Source organism: Corvus hawaiiensis, chromosome 16 (genome assembly GCF_020740725.1).
Source record: "Corvus hawaiiensis isolate bCorHaw1 chromosome 16, bCorHaw1.pri.cur, whole genome shotgun sequence".
NCBI classification, from domain to species: Eukaryota; Metazoa; Chordata; class Aves; order Passeriformes; family Corvidae; genus Corvus; species Corvus hawaiiensis.
The window spans coordinates 14,734,438-14,755,179 of NC_063228.1; the positions used below are offsets into that span (position 1 = coordinate 14,734,438).

At 48.8% G+C, this 20,742-nt stretch overlaps 1 protein-coding gene across 3 annotated transcripts in view; it reads left to right on the forward strand.

Moving 5' to 3' along the window:
* Positions 1-20,742, forward strand: part of XPO6 (exportin 6) — a 56,123-nt gene that overhangs the window by 9,072 nt on the left and 26,309 nt on the right. For 2 of the 3 annotated variants that reach the window (XM_048320595.1, XM_048320592.1), the window contains 5 exons: positions 7,219-7,309; positions 8,976-9,088; positions 11,944-12,141; positions 14,627-14,786; positions 15,180-15,257. In XM_048320595.1, the coding sequence (XP_048176552.1) occupies positions 7,219-7,309; positions 8,976-9,088; positions 11,944-12,141; positions 14,627-14,786; positions 15,180-15,257 (640 nt within the window). Of the gene's footprint in view, positions 1-831; positions 855-7,218; positions 7,310-8,975; positions 9,089-11,943; positions 12,142-14,626; positions 14,787-15,179; positions 15,258-20,742 lie in introns of those variants that run through there. The other variant, XM_048320594.1, reaches the window with a different exon arrangement.

Here is a 20,742-nt window from a genome sequence, read left to right on the forward strand (position 1 = left end):
GAAGCCTCTGGGAACTGCTGGGTGGAGGACACTGCTTGCTGGGCTTGGTTATGTGGGTTAAGAGTTACTGGGTTAGAAAGAATCAGACTCAGACACTTGAGCCTGTTAATCAAAGTTCAACCTTCAAACCTGATACCTGGTTAACTGAATCTGCCTGTCCAAGAGGGTTTAAGAAATCAGATCCCTTGGGTATTGAAAAAGGTGCTGATTACTCGTGGAGCAGGCAGCGTTACAGGTAAGATGATCTCTGGTGCAGAAATCAGGTTGTCACTGCTGGCTCTCCATGGCCTGTTCCACACAGCCCTGCTCAACCCGGGGTCGTGCTGACTCCTTAGCTGATATTTAAATTCAACACTGATTCCTGACGTGCAGCCAGATTCCTGAAGAGGGGAGTTGTCCAGCCAGGAGGGCTTTGAGCAGCTCTGGAGCTGGCCCTGAGCTCTGGGACCTCGGGGACACGGAGAGGAGCGTGCATGGTGCCTTTGCTCCTCTGCCAGTTGCCTTGAGGTACAGCAGCAATCCGTGACTTTTATGCCACAATTGAAGCAAAAACTCTACTATAACAAGTTTGCAAAATCTCCCTGTTGTTAGTGAGGTGCTGAAGTTGTGGTCTCTACAATGAGTGAGCCGGGGGAGGGGTCAGCTGTGCAGCCAGAGCTGTCTTGACGCGGCCCCAGGAGCTGAGCACAGAGCACAGAGCGAGGCCCAGTCTACTTTCGGTTCTTTAAACCACAAAAACATCTCTGAAGTGCAACGAGGAAACTGAGACTGAAGGCTGAGCCCCTGGTCTGATAGCATCAGCAGAGCACTGCTGGGGAGCACGGATGCTGTGGGCTCCTCGTGTCAGACCTCTGGTAAGAGACCCTGGGAGTGAGGGTGAAACCCCAAATTCTACAAGTTGTGGAAAGGATTAAATATAATGAGTAACACTGCTTTTGAACTCCCAGCTCTGCCTGCCTGTAGTGTGTATTTTTCTTCTCTGGAGCATGTGTTTGGTGTCCTACAACTTTTTTAAAAACACTTCTTAATTCTGCTTTTCTTGCTAAAAATAATAGTGCGCTTCTCCCACGAATTTCACTGCCCTGAGTGACCCAGGGCTGTCCCACGGGTTCTCCAGTTTTTATGAGCAGGCTTGAAACAACCCACAAGCTTTCTGAGAGTGTGATTTCTAATTTACCTGTTCATTATCATGTTGTGTTAGAGCTGGGGCAGGGAGGGGCTCTGAAAGACACCCTGGTAATCCTTCAATGAGTAAATTACTACCTCAGTACATGGACATGTTAGTATTGTTAATACTCACGATATGTATGTGCATCATTAAGTTAGGCTGGACTATAAATAATATAGAGGGAAGAAAATTAAGCAGCTGGAGTGTAGTTGTTTGTGGTTCTAGGTGTGTGACTGTGCTATTAATTAACTGCACAACACTGGAAGCAGAAGGCTCCGAGGTGGAAGAGGATGGGACATTGCAATTAGCAAAGACAGGGTGATGATGAGTTATTTTATACAGGTGCTGTGGATGAAATTTCTTGTTTCTTGTCTGTTTTTTTAACCCTGTGCACTGGCTTGTTGGTGGCATCACAGCAATTCCAGCTGGGAATGCTTCCAACATTCAGGATTCATGTTGTGTGCTCCTCTGCAGTCCCTCCTCTCCTGGAAGAGTTACCCACAAGCTGGTAGACGTAGCTGATAATGATTTTAACATATAAATGTGATAAGATCTGAATCCTGATAACTGGGAGGAGGCTGAGCTGTGCTGGGCCATGTGTCTTGCACTGGAGATGGCAGGAGAGAGGGGTGGGTGGGATTGAGATGGAGAGGCAGCTCCAAAAAGTGAGGAAGCTGCAGAGGGATCTGCATTTGCTGCCAGTGCTCAGTGTGGGGGCTTTGTGGGCTGGGAGCTGTTAAATACAGCGGGAGCAGGGACTGCACAGGGGCTGACGGCAGGGATGAACAGGGGTGGGCGTCAGAATCAAAACCAGGGTGAGTGCAGGGGGTGGGAACAACTCCCCGACAGAACTCCCTGTCTTTATTTAAAGAGTAGAGATGCAGAAGGGGGGTTTGATCTGCTCTGAGGGCTCCTGGGGTGCAGCAGAGCCAGGGCTTTTCCTCCCTGCCGCTGGAGGAGGTGTTGGGAGTTTGCGTGGTGTAAAATCCATCCTTGCAGGTCAGGAAGGTGCTCCAGCGCTGCCTGAAGGATGAAGTCACCTCTGTAACACTGCAGCTGCAATTAGCATCTTACTAAAAAAAGCTCTGGAGAGGGAATGCCTTAAATTTGTCTTGGAGTGATATCCATTTGCAAACACATTAGGGCAAAACTGAACAGAGCTAACCCTCCTCTTAGTTGTCATCAGCCCGAGTTGCCGTATTTAGAGCATCGTTTGTGTGATGGATGCTCTAATGGCAAACATTACAAGGTTAACAGCTTGTGTTTTTATGGCAAAGCAGTAGAGAAAAGCTTTCCCCTCAACAAAAAAATCCCTTCAGAGAGCGTCAAATGAGATTTGAAAAAAATAGAAAGAAGAGGAAGTGAACTCTAAATGAAAGCACTTGTGGAGAAAATGGCTTTAGAAAGCACTTCCATGTCTTGCAGAATGAGCAGGTGCTTTTTTAAGGGCTATGGTTGTGTTTGGTGATATGCAAACTAAAATTAGCATTGTGTCTGCTACTCAAGTGCATGTGCAGTGTCTAAACTGCAGCCCAAGGATCGCTGCTCTGTTGTTTGCTGGAGTTGGATGAGTAACTCATTCTACCCCACTGCTTTAGTCATAGTCTCCATCTGAGCTTGTTATGGAGTCAGCAGCAGGGTACAAAGATTTTTGCTTCTCCAGAGCCTCACTGATGTGCAGCTGCAGTATTGAACAGCCTGAAATGCAGGAGGTTGGCAGCTTTTTTTTTTTTTCCCTCCCTTAATCAGCAGAAATCAGTTAATGACTCATACAGCTTAAAATGTAACTGGAGGATAGCCCTGAAATCAGCTGGTGGGGTAGGTCCTTCTTGTGGTGCTTTGGTGGATGGAGAATGTTGTTGGATGTGCAGGTTCTTGGTAGCAAATTTTGTATTTTCTGGCAGGAAAGGGAGCTGTTGGAGCTCATTTTCCTGCTTGGGGGAGGGCACAGAGGGTTGGAGTCCAGAGATAACTGGAATGAGTAAGCAGCTCCACCCCTCATCTGATAGCGGTGTGAAACACCTTTAGCAAACCTCATGAGGGGACACTGGGTGGGAAGGACACAGATTGACAGTGGCTCTCTCCCACCCTGATCCCACAGCAAGCCCTGCTCGGGTCAGATGGGACAACTGCAGGAAGAGCAGACCTGGAGCAGAGCTGCTGCTTGCCCGGTCTGTGTGGTGTGGACCCAACCCAGCACTTACAGGCACCCATTTTGGGGAGGATCACCTGTGACACACCTCCTGGAGATGCTCTTTTGACCCAGTTTCCAGGTCAAACTCTGGATGTCCTTCTGGAACACGGGAATCTGCAGCTGCGGCTGTGTTAGCATTTAGCCCTGCTCCCTCTCACTCCCCTAAGGGAGCTGTGACAAGGACATCACCTTTGGCCAGGGGATCTGCTGAATTTGGCAGCCAGGGCCCTTGCTGTGGGTCAGAACTCAGCCACAGTGTTGAGGCAGGAGTGGATGGTGACGTGGCACATCTTATCTCCAGTGCTTTTTGTGAGCTGCAGAGTTTTTCCTGGTGAAAAGCTCACGTTACCTGCTCTGCAAGCAAGGGTTGGAGAACTGGATATGTTTTCCTGTGGTGGTTGTCAGAAGAGAGAAATGGTATTTCCTGATTGATCCAGCCCTGGGAGGCGCTAGGGGTGAAGGGGTCAGGTTTGACTTCTGAAAGAGAGTGGGAAGTATTTCTATGTCAATAGTTGCATATTTAGTAATGCCTCGTGGAGGTGAGGCAAGCTGCCAGCCCTGACATAGAAAACTGGGGTAAATTCTGTTCCTGATGGTCCACACTTTCCCTGAAAACCTTGGAAAATGACATCTCTGCATGACCCAGAATTTCAGACCAGAGCCTGAACTCAGCACTGCTGGTTCTGCCTGTCCTTCTCCTCGATGCAGAGTAAACAGGGAGCCCTAAAAGAAAGGAAACTGCTTGTTAACATGGGAATAACACTAGGAAATATTCCAGGTGCAGTCCCAGGTGCTCCAAACAGCTGGACTTTGATTGGAGTCTCACTAATCCACTTCCCAGGCATCTGGGTACAGGTACAGCAACCTTCCCCTGCAGCTCTGCACAGCATGTGACCTCCTTATCTCAGTGGCCTCCTTATCAGAGCCTTTGCTGGAGAGCTGGGGGATGACCACGTGCTCCAGGATCTGGGTAACTTCAGGAATACCCGAAGGCATCAGCAAATGCAGGTCCTTGGTAAGTCCAGCCTGGAGGTAGAAGGTGATCCTGGGCTGGGCTTTGGTTACCTCAGACAATTTTTCCTTCTCGATCTTCCTTTGGCCAAACCTCCCAAAGAGCCCCAAGAAGTCAAACAAGAGGAGAGAGCAATCTTGGAGGTCCTGCTGTGTCTTTGTGCCCAAGGTGGCCTTGGATGCTCTCCAGCCTGGGCTTTTTGCATGAAATCCTCGTGTTGTGCTCTCTGGTTTCTTTTCTTCCTGCTTTTGACACGTTGAACATCATGATCGTGGTGTTCTGCTTTGGAAGATTAACTGTGTTCCTAAGGAATAGAATCTTCTAAATCTCAGTGCTGAAGCGAGTGGAGGACATGGCAGATGTTCAAGATTTATAAGAACTCCATAATTTATTTCCAAAAGCAGGATATAAATCTTGAATCTTGGAAGAAAAGTATTTATGTCAACTATTCTTGCTGAAGAAGGATTGAATTAAGTATCCAAAGATGTCTGAGCCCTTCCGTCCTGTGAAGGACCAAGAGTTTTCCATGGATTGAAGTGATCTTGGTCTTGGATGGTGGAAGGCGGAGTGGGAGAGCAGTGCTGCTCTCAGAGGAACTTGCATCAAATCGAGATTGGAAACTCATCTTTGGGGGTTTGGCATCAGAAACTGCTGGTGAGACTCACTCTGTGAGCAGCAGAGGAATGAAGTGCAGGGATTTAGGAAAATACTGGATTTGTATGTGTGGGGCTGCTTGGGAGGAACTGAGGACAACTTCTGTCCCACAAACGTCCTAAGTGTGGCTGTATCCTAAGTAATTAAGGGCTCCACTTAGTCAAATATTTCTTTTTAAAGTGAGGCTCTTATCCACAGTGGGGCTGTTATCTGGGAACGGTGACTGGCAGGAGGCTGATCCATGGCTGAAGGGACGTTTGCAGCCCAAGCATAAAGGGATTCAAGCTGGAAACTTGAGCTGCAAACGTGGCTCTGCTTGGATTGTTGGTTGTTTGAAGCCAATTTCCCACTAACAACATCTCTTCCTGAAATAGTCCTTGGTTTCTAGAGCAGGGCTTTAAAAAGCAAGAAAAAAAGGAAAAAGCGGGGATGGAAGAGGAAAGGTAGGATGGAATTCAGTATTCCTTTGTAAATGGAAATGGTTGGTGTCCTGCAGAGCATCCACTTCCAGCTGCTGCAGAGCAGAGCCCTCAGGGTGGAGTTGTTGGTGTTCCCGGGGGTTAATGCAGTGAGGAGGGGCTCCTGCTGCTTGGCCCTTGGGAAAACTGCAGTGCATGGAAATGGGAATGAGCAGAAGCCTGGAGTGTTTCTGCAGGATGTCTCACATGTTCTTCTCTGCAGGAGACTGCCAGGCATGGCTTTCGTTTCTGGTTTGGGGGTTTTTTGAGGCAGAAATTTCAGTTTTCTTAAATGTTTACTTTGTTCCTGTGCTTGAAGGTCTGGGCTTGAATCTTGATGGGTTTATTATTGATAGCATGGGTTGAAAACATTGGAGAGACAGCTCTGGCGTGGCCTGTGCTGTAGCAGGACTGTTTCTAAGGCTGTTGCCTTGCCAGAATAAAATCATCCCAACTCCAGAGAGCTCCAAAACTACAGCTGGATGCTAATCCTGATAATTTCTTTAAGGCTTAAAACTGTAACTAATGATTTCCAAGAATAAAAGCTAAATTGGGGGGGGGGGGAGGGGGGGGCTGTTCTTCTTGAATCAGATTGCTGAATACTGGCACACTGCTTTTTAGAGTGCTGGAAATGCCTTAATTTTTCAAGCTTCCTGAGGAGCAGGATGGCACCAAGGCAAAGACAGGAAGAGGTGTCAGGGGTGACAGAATCATGGGATGGTTGAGGTTGGAAAAGAGCTCCAGGATCATCAAGTCCAAGCTGTGCCCCATCCCCACCATGTCCCCAGCCCAGAGCACTGAGTGCCACATCCAGGCTTTCCTTGGACACCTCCAGGGATGGGCACTCCACCACCCACCTGAGCAGCCCATTCCAATACTTGCTCACCCTCTGTGGGAAGAAATTCCTCCTGGTGTCCAGAAGAAATCCTCTCAAAGTTTGTGCTTCCCATGACAGGATATTTATGATTGCTGAACATCTGAAAGCATCTTTACTCGAACTTGCTGTCTTTGTGAGAGTTATTTATTCGCTTAAAATTCCTGAATGCCACCAAAATAAAAAGTTTGTTGTGTTGCTGTCCTCATGAACAGAGCTGAGCAAATGCTCCTTCATGTCCAAAGCTTTCACGTGCAGTGGACAAATCTTGCTGCTACCGACGAGCACTTTGAATTCCCAGTTATTTGCCCTGTGCTGGATTCTGGTGCATCTGGGATGTTCTAATGCCACCCTCCTGTGTCAGAGTGATGCCTTAGGGTTTTAGCTTTCATATTTCTCATGTATTTGTGATCCTGCAGTTCTTTAGTGTGTAACTGTAAACTCCACACAGCCTGGTAGCTGCTGTTCTCCCATCTTGGTCAGACAAAACAATTCCTCTCCAGGCCTGGGAATCAAGGACACCTCACTGCCTCAGGCCCCGAGAAATGTAAACAACAGTGAGTTGGGGAGGAGCAAACTTGGGGTGAATGACTTCATTACATGGAGCTGTAATTGGGGGATTAACCCCCGATATGCAAATGGACCAAACTTCCAGAAGTGTGAAAAACCCGTGACCCAATGTCCATTTTTGGGTGTAGCCCCTGGGGGCTTCATCTGCCCTAAATGTACCTGAAGTCTCTTCAATAAATATAACTGCTTTTATTCTCTTAATTTTGTCTGGCCTCTGGTTTTAGGTAGTCCCTAAAGGCATCAAGAGTGGGAATTAGTTGTAACTCTTTCCTTCAATGTCATTCCCAGGCATCAGAAGAGGCCTCGCTGCGGGCTCTGGAGAGCCTGATGACAGAGTTTTTCCACAATTGCACAACAAATGAGCGGAAACGTGAGATAGGTGAGTTCCTGCCTCTTCCAAGGATGTTCCCGGTGCTATTCCTGCCTGCAGCCCTCAGCAGGGGGGACTGGTTGTGTTCAGTCTGTACCTGACACTGAACTGGCATCTCCCCCTCTCCTGCTTAGGTGGGAACTGGAAGGAAAGGTTTCCATAGTTTGGGTTCCAGGGAATCTGTGACAGCTCCTATGGATGATACAGCAGTGACATTTTCTCTGTACATTGTTGGATTGTGTGTCCTGGAAAACCTCTGCCTGGAGATGGAGCACGGACTTCAGCATTAGGAGTGCAAAGCCAGGCTGTCCCAGTTCTTGTGGGGTGTCAAGCAGGAATAACAGCAATTCCCTTTGGGTGGTGGTGTTAAATATGTCCTGGAAGGCAGCAGGGATCCTGCAGGTGCTCTGGGGGAGCTGCTTGTGGTGGTGCTTGTAAAGAGGCACATTCCTTTTATTCCCCAGCAGCCACAGGGATGCTCTGAGGGCTGGAATCAGGCTGGGAGAACTGGGGGTGCTCACCTGGACAAGAGAAGGCTCCAGGGACACCTCAGAGCCCCTTGCAGGGCCTAAAGGGGCTCCAGGAGAGCTGCAGAGGGACTGGGGACAAGGCATGGAGGGACAGGACACAGGGAATGGCTTCCCAGTGCCAGAGGGCAGGGCTGGATGGGATATTGGGAAGGAATTGTTCCCTGGGAGGGTGGGCAGGCCCTGGCACAGGGTGCCCAGAGCAGCTGTGGCTGCCCCTGGATCCCTGGCAGTGTCCAAGGCCAGGCTGGATGGGGCTTGGAGCAACCTGGGACAGTGGGAGGTGTCCCTGCCCATGGCAGGGGGTAGGAATGGATAAACTTGAAGGTCCCTTCCAACCCAAATAATTCTGGGACTGTTGTGTTTCTGCCATCTTGTGCCAAAAGTGTGATCAGCATGAAAGGCTTGTCCCAGAAATCCTGTAAAATAAACAACACAAGGTTTTTGCTGTGGTTTTTCCGATGGTGATCTCCTGCGGAAAAGGTATCCCTCACTTTCCTGCTTAAATTGCAGGAAAGAAAACAATTGATTAGGCCTTAAATTTGCTTAGCCTGTAAAGCAGCCCTTGTGGCTTTTATCTTTGTCACATTGTCACCTCGAGAGAGGTGACCAAATCCTCCCCCGAGCGTTCAGGGAGGTTTCTGCTACCCTGAGCTGCCACAAAGCCAGCAGCTCTTGGAGTTGCATTAAAAGAAGGTGGGTGTAGAACACTGTGGTCTGAGCTGCTCCTGCTCTCTCACAATGACCCGAAATCCCAACATTTGGCTTTCACAGCTAAAATAACAATGCTCCTAACACAATTGTTGTGTGATTTGTTTTAATATTCACCTCTTAGTCTGCTGCAGTATTGATGTCAAAACTGATTCTAACATGGCACATCTGTTTTGTTTTCATTAAAGCCTGTTGTTCCATTGCTTTCAACACTGGAGAATGTGATTTTATTCTATTTTTTGCCTTCCTCCAGGTTGTTCGGGTCATTCCCTGAGCACAGGGTCTCTTCCCTGCTCACTTGCTGTGCTATCACTATACATTGTTATGGCTTTATTTGCAGCTACAGAATTTTAATGGTATATTTTACATCAAAGTCAAATTAAAACTGAAGTACATTTTAAAGTAATATTTTATTTTTATGGGGTTTTTTTTTGCAGAGGAGCTTTTAAATAACTTTGCCCAGCAGATAGGAGCCTGGAGATTCTGCCTGTACTTCCTGTCCAGCACGAGGAATGATTATGTGATGATGTACAGCCTGACAGTGTTTGAGGTGAGGGCTGAGCTCCTGCCTGCTCAGTGCATTCTCTGCCTGGTGCAGTTTTATCTGGCAATCGATTTTTTGGGGGGAAATGTTTGTCTGAAATGGCAGCCCTGGTAAGTACAGTGATAAAAGATGCTTTTATTGCTCTCTGCTAGAGAGGTTGCTTAATGGCAGGCTCAGAGTGGGAGAATATGAATCTTTGTACACAAATTGAAGAATTCATTTCCTGGCATCTCTAAGTACAAATTACCTCCAGTTTCAGAGGCTGCTTGAGTTTCTGCACAATGCTTTTAAGGGTGTTATTGCTTTGAAGCTGTTTTTATGATCAGAAGATGGGGGTGATTACCTGCTCCTGGCTCCTGCAGCCTTTGAGTGCTGAGAGGGAAGGCAAACTTGCTTTTATTTTTTGTTATTCTTCTGACATTTTGTAGTTGTGGTTGATGCTCTTGAGCTACATCCTGCAAGCTTGTGCTGGTTGTAGAGGTGAGGGGTCTCTCTTAGACAGCCACATCCCACTCTTCACCTGCTTCAAAAAGAACAAAATTTGGGTTAAAAGCCTTGATCTCTGTGTCTACTGGACTAAGCAAAAGTATTCTGTGAATAGCTCTGTTGTGTCACTGATTTCTCAGTGACCGGCTCAGTGTCTTTCCCTGAGGACATCCTGGGATTTGGTCTATGTCACACCTCAGTCTGGGCCATTTGTGGCCTGTGTGTTGTGTTCTTGGCTGGGTGGGCACTCTGAGCTGTGCCCCTAAATCAGAGGGGTTAATAGTCCCTAAATCAGGGGGGTTTATAGCCCTTGCACTGAGCCACTTTTTAGATAAATTACGTGTTCCGATAAAAACTCTGCTCTTAAAAGTTGTGTTGTTTTTACAAATTATCCACATAATTGTTGATTTCTTCTCTTAAATATTCATTTTACTTATTAGGGATTGCAGAGGGAGTCTGGACCCCATCTGCAAATTGAATCGGATTTACCTTCCCCTCAAAAAGGGGTGATCATGGCAAATGACATAGGAATTATTCCTGTTCAGGGGATGGTGTCCCACTGATTTTCCTGATGAGTAAAAGAAAGGCAGGGCCAGGAGTTAGATTCAGTGATCCTTGGGATCATCCTGTGTGGATCCTACCAGCTCAGGATATTTTATGGACTTTGGTTACTGAGCCTCTGCCTCCCTGGAGGGGCAAAAAGTAGCCCTGAAAAACCTAACTGTGCCCAGAATAAAGAAATCACTGTGCAGTGCAGAGGGAGGGATGGGAGTCCCGAGCCCAGCTAGGAGATGAGGATCTCTCCGTGGAGCTTGAATTCCCAAAATTAACTGGTGCAGTGCTGGACATGAACTGCTCCTCAGAGCCATGGTGTGCGCCAGCCTGCAGCTTCCCCAGCTGCCCTTGGGTACTGGATCAAAGGGCTGTGCTCACAAGGATCATTCCCAAAACTGCCCAAGGACATGGATTTCCCAGACTGTTTAGGAAGTTAGCAGTGCATTTGGACTAAAACTCCTCCTGGCCCCCTTCCAGATGACTTGTTTTCACCTCCTGCTTTTTGGAAAAGAAAACATCTTCCCACAAGCATTTATAGGGAGAAAGCTGCTGCTGGCAGGTGGGAGGAGTAGGGCAGAACACAGTGGGCATTAAAGGGTGGATGTTAAAGCTAAAACATCTTCCAGTTTTATTGGGATTCTGGACTTGCAGCAAGGAACCCTCAGCTGCTTGGCCATTGTTTTTAAGCAGTACTTCTGGATTTGCTCTGCTAGAAAACACCAAAACCAACTTCTTTGAGGGACTTCTGTATAAATATCCCTGTGTACCTCTGCACTGGGAACTGGAGTCTCTGTGCAGTACATCCTACTGTGGATTGCATCTCCTTTGAACATACATCACCTTCCAGTTTCGGATATTTGAGGCTTCTTCCAACCCAAACCAGGCTATGATTGTGATCTTCAGCGTTCTCCTCCTCCAGGCTGAACCCTGCAGAAGGGCACAGACATTGCCTCAGCCTCCTCTCTGGGTTATCCCAAGAGATTCAGCTCCAGAGCCCTAAATGGGTTCGTAGCAGGGCAGGGAAGCAATTTGCAACTCTGCTTTTCTTTGGATTCTGTCTGGCTTTAAGTGGACTAAAAGCTTTCTGTGCTAGTGGTGCCTTGTCACTGCCAGGCAGTGCCTGCTCCAGTGCCCTTCCAGCTCAGCTTCAGGAGACCTGGAGGGCATCAGAGGCATGGAAAACCAAACCTGCTTCCCTGATTTTCTTTTCCTGCTTCATCCAAGGCTGTGCTTCCCCCTTTAGAGGGGGAAACGTCAGTGCCCAGGGTTAAAAGGTAGAGAAAATAGTTCTGTGCCTGCCACTAGTTCTGCTTGACCCAAAACCAGTTAAACCAGTAACTTCAGCTCCATTGTGGCACTGCCAGTCCTGGGCCATGAGGTGCAGCAGCTCTGTCCCTGCTTTGTGTTGTTCAGCCTGGAGAAGAGAAGGCTCCAGGGAGAGCTCAGAGCCCCTTGTAGTGACTAAAGGGGCTCCAGGAGACTGGGGACAAGGGATGGAGGGACAGGACACAGGGAATGGCTTCCCACTGCCAGAGGGCAGGGCTGGATGGGATATTGGGAAGGAATTCCTCCCTCTGAGGGTGGGCAGGCCCTGGCACAGGGTGCCCAGAGCAGCTGGGGCTGCCCCTGGATCCCTGGCAGTGTCCAAGGCCAGGTTGGATGGGGCTTGGAGCAGCCTGGGACAGTGGGAGGTGTCCCTGCCCATGGCAGGGGGTGGCACTGGATGACTTTTAAGGTGCCTTCCAGCCCCAACCAGTCTGACATTCCCTGGTTCTCCACGTCCAAGGTGAGCTCATTTGGCACGTCCTTTGCTTTTCCAGAACCTGATCAATAAGATGTGGCTGGGGGTCCCATCCCAGGACAAGATGGAGATCAGGAGCTGCCTGCCCAAGCTGCTGCTGGCTCACCACAAAACTCTGCCTTACTTCATCAGGAACAAGCTCTGCAAAGTCATCGTGGACATCGGCCGCCAAGACTGGCCCATGTTCTACCACGACTTCTTCACCAACATCCTGCAGGTAAGAAGTCTGCCCATGAATGAAGTCAATTTTTCCCTTAGAAACATCATTTTGTTTCCTTGAGCAGGGATTTCTTTTGATGAAGATTAAATATTAAATGTTGCTTCGTAAATTCCTTTTTGATTTTGTGGTAACACTCAACTTTTTTACATGTTACATTTCACTCTAGGGTTAAAAGTGTTTTGAGGAAGGAACAACATTGTGCCACAAGTATTCACTTTGAATTTTAACTATTATGGGCTAGTTCTTGAAAATGCAGGGAGTGTAGGTTGTTCTTTAAACAAAAGAAAATCAATAGAACCATGGATGTGTCACTGATTCTCAGAAGGGCAGTTTCTCAATGGGGCTGTTGGAGGTTTTTCACCCAACAGCCAAAGACACCCCAAAATCTCTGGTACCTCATCCTTAAGGTCACTAATGGGATGTTGTGGGGGTGTTTAAGAGGGCTCCTGCAGGAAGGCTCAGCTATGAATTGGAGGATCCTGACTGAATCCATGTTATTAGCTGGAATGTTGGTTGCACTTCAGCATCCTTACAGGGAATCCTGAGCCAGGCTGCTGCTGGAGCCTCACCAGGCTGGTGCAAACCTCTTTTTGTTGGAGTATTTTGTCTCCAGTTCCCTTAAAATTGTTCCTAATTGGCTTAAAGAGGCTGAGTGTAAACTGAAGTGCTGCACAGGCTTTTTCTGCTGACATAATTACATGATTTGAATGCAGCAAAGCCCACGGCCAAGCCACAAGGCAGTTATTTAAATCCGAGTCCTTGAGTGGCAGGAGTTTATTTGTTAAGGCAAATGGATCTAGTATTAATTGCAAAATTAAAAAAAAAAATACTATCTTGGCTCCAGAGCTCATTGCTGGCTGGTGTAATCACTTTGCTGACAGTGCTCTGGAGAGGGAGGTGCTGCAGGTTTTGCCTCAGTTGTCAGTTTGATAACAAATACTTGGAGATAACTGTTTCCACTTGGAGTTTCACCTCTCATTTCACCTGGATCCAAACGGAAAGGCAGCCTGAGCTCTCCTGGCCTTTCTAGCACCCTGGGGTTATCTTAAGGGATTGCAGAGCTCCCTTGAGGAATCTATTTTCCCTTAAGCCTCTCCTTGTGAGCTCAGCAGCGGAGGGAAATGTTCCCATAAATTATGTGGCAGACACATTCCTAAAATGTTCAGAAAAAGTGGAAGAAAAACAGTAATGCTGAATTCCAGGGCCTCAACAGAAGGAAGAGTAGCACAGGAGCAGAATGATTTGCTGTTAGAATTGCAGATGAGCCCTGTTCTCAGGACTTCTCTGAGATCATTTGCAACATGTTCTTTAGCATTAAATTGTATCCCAGTACTCTGAGTAGTCTCTAAACCTTTTACTGAACCTCTGGAGGGGTGGAGAAGAAAGGTAAATTGAGCTATTGTGTTGTCATTCTGCAAATCCAGTAATTCTACATAAAGTGCTGCTTCCTTAGAGGTTTAAAATTTGTTTAGCCTGACTGAGGTACCAGTGCCTGGTATTGCTAAAACTCCCTGGGTTTGTCAGAAAATATTCTGAGAGATGATTTTCAGTCCCTTCACAATTTACCAACAAGTTGGGTGTTTCATTGAGCTCTTTGCCATCTGCTCCTGTGTCTGGGACTTCCTTTCCAAAAGCCAAGACATGTGTCCAGATGAAGAGCTTTTAGATGGGCTGTTTGCTCCCCAAATATTTCACCAACCTCAGTGTTTTTAGCGGTGTTAACTCAGCCTGGCTCTCCTTTGGAGGGTTAGGGGATCAGGACCAAAGTCAGCCTGGATTACAGAATTATGGCTTCAAGGATTACTTGCAGCAACCAGGATTGGTTTTGGGCCTTTTTTCTCCCAGAGAGAGCAGTGCATAAATCCCTTTGGATGTGTCTGGTCAGCAGTGAAGAGCTGGAAAGAAAACTTTGTCCCACTTGAACAAGTCTTCAATATCCCAGTGGCTGATGGAGGCACAAATCAGCTTTTTGTCCAGCCCTGTTCCAGCATGGGCAGAAATCTCTCTCTCTGGGGGAAATGCAATTTCCAGTTTGAGATGAAATACAGGTGCAAAGGGAGGTCAGATCCCTCGGCTGTGTCCTGGGGCTGTCTGTCCTGGCTGCAGCCTTTGGGCCGTGTGGGAAGGGTGGGATTTTTCTGGGGAAGCTGCTGGGCTGTGAGGTGTGAGCTGCTGGTGCTGAGGTGATGCTGGGCAGGGCTGAGGTCAGAGGATGCAGCAAACAGAAGGGACAGGCTCTTCCTGTGAACGTGCTGAGACACAGAGCATGTGCAAAGACATTATGAAAGCTCTCTTGAAACCCCAAGGATTCCCATGGGGCTCAAGCTGTTGCAACATCAGAGATTCACGTCTGGGGAAATTGAATGTATCTGTGGGAGGTGGTGTGCCCTCGGTGGCGAGGCTGTTGTAAACCGTGAGTAGTGTTGCTAACCCCTGTCTGTCAGTGAATGTTGCCCTCACACTGCTCTCCTGTCCTCCTCAGCTGATCCAGTCTCCTGTGACCACTCCCCTGGGCCTGATCATGCTGAAAACCACCTCGGAGGAGCTGGCGTGTCCCCGCGAGGACCTGAGCGTGGCCCGCAAGGAGGAGCTGCGCAAGCTGCTCCTGGACCAGGTGCAGACAGTGCTGGGGCTCCTCACAGGTATGAGTCACACGGTGCCACCCACCCTCGTGCCACTGCCAGCAGCGTGTCCCCCTCGCCAGCCAGAGGTGCTGCTGGGCTGGCACTCCTGGGGCTCAGGGAAGCAAAATGGGGGTGATGTAGTGGCTGCTGCTGCTGCACTTGGAACACTCAGCTCTGCCCTGGGTCAACTTAATATGAACCAGCCTGTGTAGCAGAGCAGCTGCTGGGCTCCCTCTGTGAAGAGGGATGGAGATTGGCTTTGGGCTCGCTAAGAGAAGATGTTGTTGAGTGTTTCTGTCCCTTCTCAAAGCACTCGAGGTGTGTTCTGCCCACGTTCTCCTGCAGACTGCGCTGTTTGTTAGATCAGTGTGTTTTTGAGAAGGCAATTCTGAAAGGTCTCTCTTTGGCCAGGTATTTTGGAGAGCATCTGGGATAAGCACAGTGCTACTGCTGCCACTCCACCACCATCCCCAACCTCAGGAGAAAGTGGTAAGGAGAAGCTGCAAGATGGGGTTTCCATGTACTTAAACCTGCAGGATCAGGCACAGATTCCTTCCTTTACTGTCTAACCTCTCATAATAACCCTTCCCTAGAGCTTTCCATAGGCCAACAAATTCCTTACACAAAGAAACAATGGCCACTGTGGGGATGCCCCACTGCAAGTGTCACCTCATTAAAAAGTGCCCACAGAGCTGCTTGTTGTCCTCAGATGGCACAAACCTTCCTGAAGTGTCAGTGCAAAGTGCTCTGATGACAGTGAGTCAAAATCATGGAATTGTTAAGGTTGGAAAAGCCCTCTAAAGTCATCAAGTCCAGCTGTTATTCCAGCACTGCCAAGGCCACCACTGACCCGTGTCCCCAAGTGCCACATCCACATGACTTTTGAATCCCCCCAGGGATGGTGACCCCAGCACTGCCCTGGGCAGCTGTGCCAGTGCCTGACCACCCTTCCCATGAAGGAATTTCCCCAATATCCAACCTAAACCTCCCCTGGCCCAGCCTGAGGCCGTTCCCTCTCCTCCTGTCCCTGTTCCCTGGCAGCAGAGCCCGACCCCCCCCGGCTGCCCCCTCCTGTCAGGGACTTGTGCAGAGTCACAAGGTCCCCCCTGAGCCTCCTTTGCTCCAGGCTGAGCCCCTTTCCCAGCTCCCTCAGCCTCTCCTGGTGCTCCAGCCCCTTCCCAGCTCTGTTCCCTTCTCTGGACACGCTCCAGCCCCTCAGTGTTGTGAGTAGCCCAGAACTGGACACAGGACTGGAGGTGCTTCAGCAGTGCCAGCACAGGGGACAGTCCCTGCCCTGGTCCTGCTGCCACCCCAGTGCTGGTCCAGGCCAGGTGCCATTGCCTTCTTGCCCACACTTTTCCACTGAGCACCTTTCCAGTCCCTCTGCCCCAAGCCTGTGGCCATGCATGAGGTTGGCATTGTCCCCTGAATTCCAGCTGTGAGCACATCAAAAGCCCATGGAGTAAAACTGAATCCTACATAGGAAGAAGAAAATTAAGGTAGCCAAGTCTCTGTGAAATGGAACAGGGTGCCCAGAGAAGCTGTGGCTTCTCCATCCCTAGCAGTGTCCAAGGCCAGATTGGACGGGGCTTGGAGCAGCCTGGGACAGTGGAAGGTGTCCCTGCCCGTGGCAGGGGGTGGAACCTGATGAGCTTTAAGGTTCCTTCCAACCCAAACTGTTCTGTGATTGTGAAAGTTTGTTTTCTGTCTGTTCCTGTTAGACTTTTGTGTGAGCGCTTATCTGATGTTAACCCATTTACATCTCTATTTCTTGGTTACCTCCGAAATGGAGAACACATTTTTGTGTCCTTGTCCTTGGCACACATTTCCTTGTCCCTGGGACCTTGAACAGTTCCCTGGGAGTTGCAGATCATTTCCTTGTGGCCAGATTGCACCAGCAGCTCCAGACAGCTGCCTCTGATAAGCTGTTGGTAGTGTTTTGCTTCGTGCTAAACCTTTCACACTGAAGTTGCAGCAGCACTTAGAGTGCTCCTTTCCTGTAGAAGATACTTCTATATTTATATACAGACCACACACTTGAATGGGAAGAAATATTCCTTTGAGTTGGCAGGGGGAGAGCGGATTTTGCCGTAGCTGGGAAGAGTTTGAGCAGGAAATATTTCCAGAGAAGATCAAAGCTTCTGGTGTCAATGGTCAAGAATGGTGCTGGGGGAGGGCACTGGTGGAACAAATTCTGGGCTGGCTGTCGTGGAAGCCTGTTGGAGATGTCCCTCAGTCCCCTGAGGCTTGTGCTGAGGCAGCTTTCATCCACCTGTGTGTTCACCTCGTGACTTGGGATCGTGTTTCCCAAACTGGAAGTAGGCTGCACTTCTGTGCTGGGCTTTTCCTTTCTCCCCTCTCAGGGAAAACAAACCAACTTTTTACCCAGTGTTTTTTCAAGGTAATTGTAAGTGATGCCTTTTCCTGGTCTTAAAATCAAGAGTCATACACGGTTAGAAGGGGAAAAGGGATTTTACCTTGGGATTTATTTTAAGGATCCTTAGGTGCACACGTCCAGGTCATATGCACTGAAATGCACCCTGCAAAATGCCCACCCCAAAAGATCTGGTATAACATTAGAGGTGTTACTAATTAGCAGATCTCTCAAAGATTCCCCAATGAGAGGCTCGAGTGAGCCCCCCTCCCCCAGGAGCCTTCCCCTGGATGGTTCTATCTTGGTTTACAGAATGTGTTCTGGAGAGGACCTTGGGGTCTGGGCCACACTGATCCCTGGCTACAAAGCTTCTAAAATGTTGTCTCTCAGCTTGACAAACAAGTCCAAGAATGTAGGCAAAAAGCACTAAGAATACAGAAGCTGTAAAAAAGGTATAACAGGGGTATAAAAGAAAAGGCAGAAAATCTTCATGGCATCATAAGAAGCAGGACCACACTGGCAGTGCCTTTAGAAGTTTCACTTTTCCTGTGCAAATTTGTTTGTGTGAAACTCCTCTCTCTGTTTTATTTTGCTGTGCTGTGCCTTTGCTGTCTCCATGTTAAAAGTGGTTGTGCTTCAACTTCTTGAAGTCACAGAATCACTGAGGTTGGAAAAGACTCTGAGGCTGAGTCCAACCATTAACCAGCACTGCTGAGTCACCACTAAACCATGTCCCCAGGTGCCACATCCACACGGCTTCTGGACACTTCCAGAGATGATGATTCCACCACCTCCAAAAGGAACACCAAGTGCTTCCCTCTGATCCACTGCTTGCTCATTTTGTGCTCCCTGAGACTCAATTCATGCAGGGCTCAGTTCCTGTTTACTGGTGACTCTTGATTGTTTTCATTGCTTAAATGAGGCCAGCACCCTTTGCTCTTTCCATTCAGGTGAAGTTAAAGGTGTTCCAAGAGGCAAAACAAGCTCCTGAGTCCCCATAAATGTTTAATATTTTCCATCAGAGCCCAATTCTCTTTAGGAACTTGGAAAACCTCTGCTTCCTATTTTTTATTTGCACAGGGAAGTGGAGTGAAATGGTTACTTGCAAGTCTTAAATATGTTTTAAATAGCACTTGAAGACAACATTAAACTCATTTCTCATATCACTCAAGCAAAGGAACTCTGATAATGTCCCATGTTGGACAACATTTGAGTTATTGCATTGGTGTAGGATTTACTCAGCAACAATCTCAGCCTCCAAATGCTGTCTGTGCATGATTTATAGCACATTTTCTGATGAATCCCTTCCTCAGGAATATTCACTCACCTATGGCAAACAGATGAGCAGCAGAAGTATTTGTGGCTGGCTTCCTGCTGCAGAGCCAAGCACTGGGAGGTTTCTCCTTTGGCATGAAAGCAGCTGATGCTGTAAATTTGTCACCTGTTTGCAAAGACACTGAAAATCCCTAAAGCTCAGAGCTTCAGTGATTTAAGTGCGTGCAAAGCACTTGGACCAACTGCTGGGAGTTACAGGAACATCACTGAGAGTTTCTGGTGTGCATGGATTAAAAGATGAGAATCTGTAATTCTCATTGATATTTGTGGAGTTGGCTGAACTGAATGGTTAAAAGAGTAACGATAGTTTGGGTTGGAAGGCACCTTAAAGCTCATCCAGTGCCACCCCTGCCATGGCAGGGACACCTTCCACTGTCCAAGGCTGCTCCAAGCCCCATCCAGCCTGGCCTTGGACACTGCCAGGGATCCAGGGGCAGCCACAGCTGCTCTGGGCACCCTGTGCCAGGGCCTGCCCACCCTCCCAGGGAACAATTCCTTCCCAATATCCCATCCAGCCCTGCCCTCTGGCACTGGGAAGCCATTCCCTGTGTCCTGTCCCTCCATGCCTTGTCCCCAGTCCCTCTGCAGCTCTCCTGGAGCCCCTTTAGGCCCTGCAAGGGGCTCTGAGCTCTCCCTGGATCCTTCCCTTGTCCAGGTGAACACCCCCAGCTCTCCCAGCCTGGCTCCAGAGCAGAGGGGCTCCAGCCCTTGGGACATCTCCGTGGCTTTCTCTGGACTCTCTCCAGCAGCTCCACGTCCTTCCTGTGCTGGGCCCCAGAGCTGGGGCAGCTCTGCAGGTGGGGTCTCACCTGAGGGGGCAGAGGGGCAGAATCCCCCCCTCCCCTGCTGCCCACACTGGGGCTCAGCCCAGCACAGAGGGGGTTTCTGGGTGCTCACAGCCAGGACATGACCAGCTCTCATCCTCCAGCACCCCAAATCCTTCCCCCAGGGCTGTTCTCAGTCCATTCCCTGCCCTGCCTGGGTTTGTGCTTGGGATTGCCCCAGCCCTGGTGCACTTGGCCTTGTTGAGCTTCAGGGGTCTGTCAAAGCACAGTGTGAGCTGTACATGTGTGACTGTCCCCACAGGGGGGTTCAGTGCTGAGATTGAAGGGCTGGATTGTCTCGTTCAGCCCAAGCCACGTGATGCCCTCAGTTTCTGGAGTGCAGGAGAAAGAAGCAGTGATAAGGCTTGGCAGGGAATTAGGAGTTTAGTGATGTAAGACATAAATCTTGGTGAAAAATGAAGACTTAAGAGGGCTGTGTTCATCACTCGGGCTCTTGTGTACGTTGCAAGTAGCTCAGTAAATCATAGCTGTTATTCTGGCACTGCTGGTGTGTCTGGATGTTTCACTTCCAGAAAAAATCCCTCAGATTCTCTGAGAGCTTCAGATTCTGTAGCACAGCAAGTGGCAGATTTTTAAAGATGAGGAGATTGTTTGTACTCAAAGAGGAGAAGTGCATTGAACAACCTGGGGAGGGTGAATAATTTTGCAGCAGGTGGAAGCCTGGAGATTGTGGGCACCATCTGTGGGAAAGGCAGCCTGGCTGGGGCTGGCCCTTGGATTCCAAAACCTTTTGAGGTAGCGAAGGCCATCAGGGACAGGGGAGTCTCTGGATTGTTGGTGGCTTGGTTAGAGGTGGGAGATGAAAGGTGAGTGGATATGGTCCCCTCTTGCTGTGAGGGGGGAGTTCACCCTGGACTAGGCAGGATTAGCTTTAGAGCTTCTCCACATCATTCTACAGAGAATTCACAGCAGCAGCAGTCAGAAATAATCACCTGCTGTGCTGCTCTGTGGAACTGAGGCACATCTGCACCTTGAGTGGTGGCTGCACTTCTGCTCTTGTGGTGTCAGTAGGTGCAGAGTAGCAATGAAAGCTTTGTAGAAGGGCACTACAGGTGATGGAGGGGTTTGAGTGGCTTCCCTGTAAGTAACAACAGGAGTAAAACCTTCACTCTGTCAAAGAAACTGAGCGAGGAGCGGCATGAGAAGCCTACTGACACAAAGAAAGTGAAAGCAGGGATTCTTTCTGTTTCCTGTTAGGGTAGAAAATGGAACTAGCAGCTGGCATACCCCAACCAAAGCAGCTTCATGGTGAAGCTGTGGAACTCTGCCACAGGATATTGCACATATTAACTTTATGTGGCTTCAGTTGGAGGCTGGAGAAAGTCATGGAAGATAAATCCCGAGGCTGTGTCAAATTTTTCAGACTCCACCTTTCTTGAGAAGCTTCTGTCCTGCTGTGGTTGGGAGGCTGGGGGATGTG